Source organism: Arachis ipaensis, chromosome B07 (assembly GCF_000816755.2).
Source record: "Arachis ipaensis cultivar K30076 chromosome B07, Araip1.1, whole genome shotgun sequence".
Classification (NCBI taxonomy): domain Eukaryota; kingdom Viridiplantae; phylum Streptophyta; class Magnoliopsida; order Fabales; family Fabaceae; genus Arachis; species Arachis ipaensis.
In genome coordinates, this window is record NC_029791.2 from 121351378 (window position 1) to 121359017 (window position 7640).

A 7640-nucleotide genomic window follows, 5' to 3' on the forward strand; every position below is an offset into this window, starting at 1 on the left:
AAAGCGTGGCAGGCCTGTCGGTTCCAAAGACAAAAATCCTCGAAAGAGAAAAGAGGTAAATACGATTCCTGTTGAAAAAGACATAGTAAAGACACCGGCAGTTGTCCAAAATTCTGATATAACGCCAGAAGACGTTCAGGTACCTGAAAATTGTGAAAATGACGAGATCTCGATAAATTATGCCTTTACAGGAGAGAAATGGGACCGAAATAAGACAATTGTCAATGAAATATTTGCATATAATGTGGCATTAGATATCATGCATGAAAGTAAGAATCTTGAGCCAAGATCAGTCGAAGAATGTCGACAAAGGAATAATTGGCCAAAATGGAAAGAAGACATGAAGGCTAAATTAGACTCACTTGCAAAACGTTAAGACTTAAAGCGAGGAAAAGATGGAGGCGATACAATCACGATATTGAAGGAAGGAGAATGATGGCAACAGTAATAATACAGAAAAAGTGCACCTAATGGTGAGACGAGAAGCACTAAAAATTGAATAATGAGATTAACTATTGGTATAAAGTACTCACATAAAGAATATACCCAAAATAAAATGATAAGATCGAAGAAGAAAGAGGGTAAAATGGGAAGAAAGAATTGGATACCAAACTCCTATATCCCCATTATATATTGGTATAGATATAAATTATTATTGAGCTAATTATTTTAATACTAGAGTCTTCTATTTATACATCTTTATTTTATATATCTCTTTTAATTTACAACAGAATGACCGGTTTTTTAAAATTTGCGGTTATGATTTATGAGGGTAGTAGTGCAAGGGTAAAAGTGGAATTTCGAATTGGAAAAAAAGGAGGAAAAAAATATCCGACCTGCCGGATTCGAACCAGCGACCTAAGGATAGCTGAGGTTTTAATCCCACTACAGTCCTCCGCTCTACCAACTGAGCTAAGGTCGGAATTGGTTGTTAAGACACTATGATTTTAATTCATTATAAGTTTATAACACTTAAGTTTCAAAGTTTTAGAATTAGCTGATTAGCTCCATTAACTATGTACCGGGGGAATAAAAGTGTGACTAGAAATATGAAGTCTTTCTACATTGTTCGAGTTATAAATAATGACATCTCTCTTAAGAAAATCTTTTAAATACTTGATGAAATTTAAAAAATGAAAAACTTGACTAATTTTAAAAAATGGGTTGAATCTACCTTTTACATTAGTCTATAAATCATGAACACAATGAAATGTTGCCAGACTCATATATACAAGTTTTCCAGCAACTGAAAGAAGATAAAAAAAAAAGACTAAAATCACAAAAGACTAATTATGTAAGAAAACCGAATTAGTATATGCTTGAACAAGCTTTACCAATTGATCTGGTTATAAACATACCATCTATATCAAATCTATGAAAATCACATGCAATTTCCTTGATAACTGACCTATGATTCTGACTAGACTAATATAATCCAAACCAACTTGGGTTGGTCGAGTGATCAGCTCACTCATCCGCTTAAGCAAGTATCGGGGGTTCGAATCCCACCTTGTGCATGCAACAACCCATTAGCCAGCGGCAGATCCTTAAATGGAGCTTAGATCCGCGGTGGATTAGTCCTTGACCTGTCGGGTTGGGAGATACCGTGGACAAAAAAAAAAAAAAATATACCTGTAATCTGTTTGCAGATTTTCATTTTAGACCAACTCTTTTAAGGATTAATTTCTTTAATTTACTTTCCTGTCAAATATCACTGATGTGCCTCTCTTCATTCACATGTAACTTGTTTCTGTTTAATCCAATCTACCATTGCTGACAAACCAACCAGGAGTTGAGGTAAATCTTGGACTAATGGAGAATATGATTTTATCATTACAACAAGAAGAAGAAGAAAGAACCTATAAAATGAGAGTAGGAAAATAATAATTCTATAATAGTAATAACAGAGAATTAACCACTGAGCACTTTTATACACCAAAGCAGACACAATAAACTTATTCTATGAATTAACTTTCCCAATCTTAATGAACAACATTCATGTGTCTATGTAACTGTGATAAGACATGGAATGAAAAATTAAAATCTACCAAGTATACTGCCTCATCTGCTCTTGCTCCTCTTTTTGGTAATTACATGGCCCTATGCATACACCTTGCGGCTACACAGGAGTTGTGGTTGTATCAGTATCACTGACAAGAATCCACTGTATTTTCCGTCTTCTACCGTCTTTTCCGGCTTCTTTCTGTCCAAAATTTTTCAATCCCCACTTCTGTATGTATGGCGGAGCATTATGAATATAAATGAACATTATGAAAATGAATTTATATGAATATTATGGGTCTGGTTTTTCCATCTCTTCAATGAATCAATTTGCTTGTCTCTTAAAGAACGGTTTCTGGCAGATTAGGAGTCTTTGATGGCTGTCGCTTTCGATTTCTACAACTCGTGCATCCCACTTCAACCGCGCTATTAGAGCTCTCGCCGACTCTACTAAAGGAATTGTGTCGCGAATTATAACCCATCCCTGCATGCATGGACCATTGTCAATGCCATATCAAAAGGCTTGCTCAAGTTTTTTAAAACAAGAAATTTGTCCTTCACCATTCAAAAAGGGTAACAAATAAGTCTTTCTATACAAAAAAATACAGGTAAAGGAATGGTGATAGACAAAGTTGTCTAGTAAGAAATGAATTTGTCATTTTCAAATCCCTTGGAACTACTTTGTCCCCTGTACTACTTTTATTAGGGATGACATTGGTGGATTCCTCTCATTTTATGGTAGTCATGACTCCTTGTTCTATATATTTATACCTCAACACCAAAAAATTTTAATAGAAAATAAATAAATAACTAAATGACGTGAAGGAAAAGGACCATTAATAAGGAGTTAAGACCATAGAGTTAAGCTTACATACCTCAGGGCGAAGTATCCTGTCAATTTCTATAAACATATCAAGCATAGTGCATCTGCGCTGCTGAGAAGTCTCGAGGGATAGAAGTCCGTCTGCATGCACCAAATCGTAGGTTCTAGGGTACGTTGGAAAAGCCTCACACCTAGGAGCAACAAAAGATCATACATATAAGAAAATAGTAACACTTATTCACAAAATCATAATAGTAGTTGATAATTTAATATATCCTTGCACCCAGCCTACCACCAATAATAATTAAGTAGAATTTCTAAATATAACAACTTCTATATGCTTATGCCTATATCCCCCAAGAATTCTCGACTTGCACAGCATCATTAACTATTAAGCTCTTACACCTTTATTAACATATATTTTTTTAACCAATATCGTCGATCTCAATTATGCAAGTCTTTAAGAATACTTTAACCTTAGTGTGAATGTTATGGTGACCACAAAAAGAAAAAGGGGAAATTGAATAGGCATGTATATCAAAGCATCAATGCTTTTTTCACAGAAAAATCAGAAAATACATTGACATTAAAAAACAGAAGGAAAAAGCAGAGAAAAATACCAATCATGCAAGACACCAACATAACCCCTATCGTGAATCAACGGGAGATAGTTTGGCCCAGATATTGGTATGACATTCATGACCCACACAGATTTCCCAGCACGCAGCAATGCAGAATTAAAACCACCAAAATGGGCATTCATGTCTAGAATGTTTCTTAGCATGTTGTAAGGTGGTGGAGGGTCCTCTTCCCCAGGCCTCTTAGGATGATCAGAAAATATTAATGGAGACAAAAGAGACCAATAGTTCTGGACTGTTGTTCTCCAGCTTTCATTGTCCTCCATAATTTCATCGGATTGCAAACCTGAACACAAGTGAATAGGGGCAATAGTAAGATAACCTAGTGAGAAATTTCATTCAGTACATTGTGATAATTAAGAGTGCTATGCCACTATACACAAATGTTCAGGAATGTAACATTAACCATGGATTGCAAGCTCTTCTTTGTTCAAGTTATCCCGAGAAGGCCAGGTTGCCCTCTTATCAATAGAAATCCGTCGGCTGCTGTGTGTTCCTGCTATGCAGTTTTTCAGTTCCCGATAATATGGAGATTCCACATCATAACCTCTACCACATAAAGGAGGGGGAGAACCATTCTTTCTGAAAATATGAACAAATTGGGAATGCTAGGAATCAGGAATACTTGTTAATCTTTATGAAGTAAATTAAAAAAGTAAAATACTTATTCATATATGCATGCCACAGCAGCATTACCTTGAGCTGTAGCAATTTCTTTTACTGGTTTTCTTCCATACAACAGTTTCATCTTGCTGTGAAAGCATTTCCCAGCAAAGATTTTCGGTAAAATCATGTATAACCTTCCACCTTTCTTGATTATCTTTGTTTCGGGCGTTTACAAGCGGTGATGTCCAGACAAAGTAACCATCCAGTTTTAGCAGTCTATCAGCTTCAATCAAGAGAAGGCCATCTAAATGCAATATGAACATTCATAAGACCCATCAGAATCCAATAATTCATTGACCTTAAAGTGCCACAAAATTAGTGAACTAGAAAAACTCAAACTACAGTTTGAAGCTCAGAAAAAGTAAAAGAATCCAGATTCTACACGTTAAAAAAGGGGGATAGTAAAAGCAAATAAAGGAGGCTTGATGAATGAAATCCACAATTATGGGGGAGGAAGAATATGAAAAGATAACTTCATTTTGTTGGATAATCACCGATTATGGAAATAAACATAATAAGATGTCTCTACATATGACCAGATGCTTAAACTATGTTTAGTTTCACATTGGCAGCAACATACTTAATAAGCTGATTGAACTAGGGTGGTCAAAGATGGAAAAAGATTAATATATTTAACTTTAGGTAACTCCCTGTGTATAGTCTTTCTTCCTTAAAGCATATAGTGTTTCTTAATTTTGCATTTCAAAAGAAAAGTTACACCAACTTAAAAGTTCAATGCCTGAGAGCATATGAAAATACAAAGCCAAAGTTTTAAGAGACAGGATGATAGTTATTGCAATAATGGGTTTTATTTCTTGTTTTGTCATTTTTACTCTACTGCCAATGATATCTGTAATCTAACATCTTAATTTAGAAGGGCTTACAAATCCGGAAAATAAAAGCTTCATTCAAACAAATGCTTGAAACATAATTTACAAAACATAGCATAATGTTGGTTTTCAAAAAATACCTTTTTGGTCCCAATCAATTCCACATCTAGCACAATGCAACATATCAAACGAAAGAGATGGAAATGGCAATTGTTTTGAAGTGATAGAAGCAATCATAGCAGGCAGGCCTCTCTCAAGTGTGAGTTGAACTTGACTGCCTGAAGGCTCATAGTCAGCCACGCACATTGTTAAGAGCTGACTTTGAAAGAGGTGTGCTCCAAAACTACCATAGCCACAGCCAATGTCCAGAATGGTTCTAACCTGTAAATTACAGAATGTTATTCAGGAAAGGGATATATTTGTCAAACATTGAGAGCTAGTTTTTATTTACTACAACCATAATCAATCAGAAAATTCGATCACAAATTTGCCCAAATGCAAAGTACAATCCTACAATATGTTCAATAATCGAGTGTGATTCAATGGCACTTAAGAAAAATCTATTCTAGAATAAGGTATATGCTTAGAACAGCCCATAGTATCGTATATATAGTTATCAGGCATGCAGATGATTTTTTCGAGAACATACCCCCAAGACACTTAACAACCTACCATAGTTATATTTTCAATATTTAACATGTACCAACTAAGTGAAACAATAGATGACAGCCACTGCAAAATATAAGGATAGGCATACTCAATTACGCCATTTTCAATAGATAAAAAATAATTATTTACCCCAGCTTGAATGAAGTTAGATTCATTTCTGAGTCCAATCATCTCTGCAATTTGATGTGAGTAATCTTCAACACCATCAAACATAAGAGATGCTGAACGAAAGGAAATTTGCTCTTCATCGAGCATCATCATCCTGTAACCAAAGAAAATACATAATTTTTAACATCAAATGATAGCTGAAAGTATAACAGCTTCAAGGAGAGATGTATTTCGCTTACCTCTTGGTCAAGCTTCCAGAAGAAAGAACCTCCTGTGCAGTGATCTTAACATTAGCAACCCATATAACATCCCTTCCGGTAGGCCACCGAAGAGGAATTTTGTAATTTGTTGGTGAGAGAATCAAACAATTTTGCCTGAGCTCCGGGCCGCATTGCCGATCAAGCTGATCACCATCAGAATTACCCAAACCCATATTATCACTAATATTATAGCAAGGAACATAGTTTTCAAGCTCCGGCGAGCAAAATTCCAACTCTTTCATCTTTGAGGGAGCACTAGATAGTTCCCCAATATCCAACAGGTCTGACACAAGTTTCTCTTGGAGTCTTCTATAACCATGGTAAATTTGACCTCTTGATGTGGTCGAAATCGACACCGTCCACAAAAACGAACCAGCAAGTGCAAGAATAACTAGAAATACTAAACTACACTTCAACAAATGCAGAACCAATTTATGCCGGCTTCTCGCAGTTCCAATGAGTGGATCGGATGAGTAACCGTTCTCATTGGTGCCGAATTTAGAATGAGAATTATCTGAAAATAGCAACTTTAAGGGAGACTTCAGAGGTAAAGAGCTGTGATTTGAGGAACCCTTTTTATCCAAATCTTCCTTATCTACTTTATCTTTGTTATGAGACTCCCAAGAATCATGATTGTGTTCAGGTGTCCGAACCCCTGATACACCTCTATACAGAGGCCTGGACATTCTCTCTGAACAAGAAATTGATGGTTAACTGCAAACGCCTTATGAACACACCCCAGAATCCAACACAGAGGTGCTATTCTAACATCATTCTGATTTGTGTACACAAAATCATTGGGAGAATCCACATCCAGTTGAGCATATACAAACCTAACATAAAAAGAAAAGGAAAAGAAAATAGGTACCTTGTCAGCTTGATGTTGATGGTGTTAGCACAAAGCAAGTAACTATAAACAAGTTGGAGTGAACAAATTCAGTGAGCAAACAAAACAAACTTCATTTTCAGAGAATCAAAAGAGCATTGGAGTGGCGACAAGGTTAGCCATTAATTAATTAATTAATTCACCGCTACCAGATCCATCACGGACCAAACATTGAAATGTATATATACTAACAAAATATTATATAAATAAAAATCAGAACCCAAAAAAAAAAGGTTAAAATTTGGGTGATAATTACAAGTCTGAACTTAGAAAGAATAATGAAGTTGGAAAAAAAAATTTATAGTTGGTAGTAAAAGCAGATAGGTTGGTGAGTAACTAACATAAATCACTTGCAGCTAGTTCCATAACCATTACTCATAAAACCACAAGCTCATTTTTGTTCCAAAAAAAAAAAAATCTATTTTGGAAAAGCAACCTTCATTGTGGTTCCTAATCTAAAACCCAGAAGCCAATCGGAACAATGGAAAGTAATTTCCCGAAAGAGTATATATTCTTTATTTTCAAAAAAGCAAAATAACAATAGTAATAATAAATAATAATTCACCTTCACTAAATGCAGAAAGTGCCATTATAAAAGGGCTACCTCATTTTCGGTACCAAAAATGAGATTTTGACGTATCCCAATTGAAATTCAGAGTGGAAAAAACATAAAAAAGTAAAAGAAACCCAGTTAGATCAATGCTGCAGCTGGAAACAACCCCAGATCAAACTCACTGAAACCAAGCACCAAAGCACCAA

At 35.4% G+C, this 7640-nt stretch overlaps 1 protein-coding gene and 1 non-coding gene across 3 annotated transcripts in view; both read right to left on the bottom strand.

Moving 5' to 3' along the window:
* TRNAY-GUA lies at positions 831–922 on the bottom strand. The gene is given in 2 exon segments: positions 831–866; positions 886–922. It is a non-coding gene; the product is annotated as a tRNA-Tyr (tRNA).
* Positions 1811–7640, bottom strand: part of LOC107606156 (probable pectin methyltransferase QUA2) — a 6218-nt gene continuing 388 nt past the window's right edge. Inside the window, exons 2-10 of one of the 2 annotated variants that reach the window (XM_016308149.2) lie at positions 7447–7640; positions 5975–6828; positions 5757–5889; positions 5099–5339; positions 4159–4372; positions 3869–4044; positions 3445–3748; positions 2877–3015; positions 1811–2485 (exon numbers count right to left, since the gene is read on the bottom strand). In XM_016308149.2, the coding sequence (XP_016163635.1) occupies positions 2327–2485; positions 2877–3015; positions 3445–3748; positions 3869–4044; positions 4159–4372; positions 5099–5339; positions 5757–5889; positions 5975–6681 (2073 nt within the window). In that variant the 5' untranslated portion in view covers positions 6682–6828; positions 7447–7640 and the 3' untranslated portion in view covers positions 1811–2326. The remainder of the gene's footprint in view (positions 2486–2876; positions 3016–3444; positions 3749–3868; positions 4045–4158; positions 4373–5098; positions 5340–5756; positions 5890–5974; positions 6829–7446) is intronic. The other variant, XM_016308150.2, reaches the window with a different exon arrangement.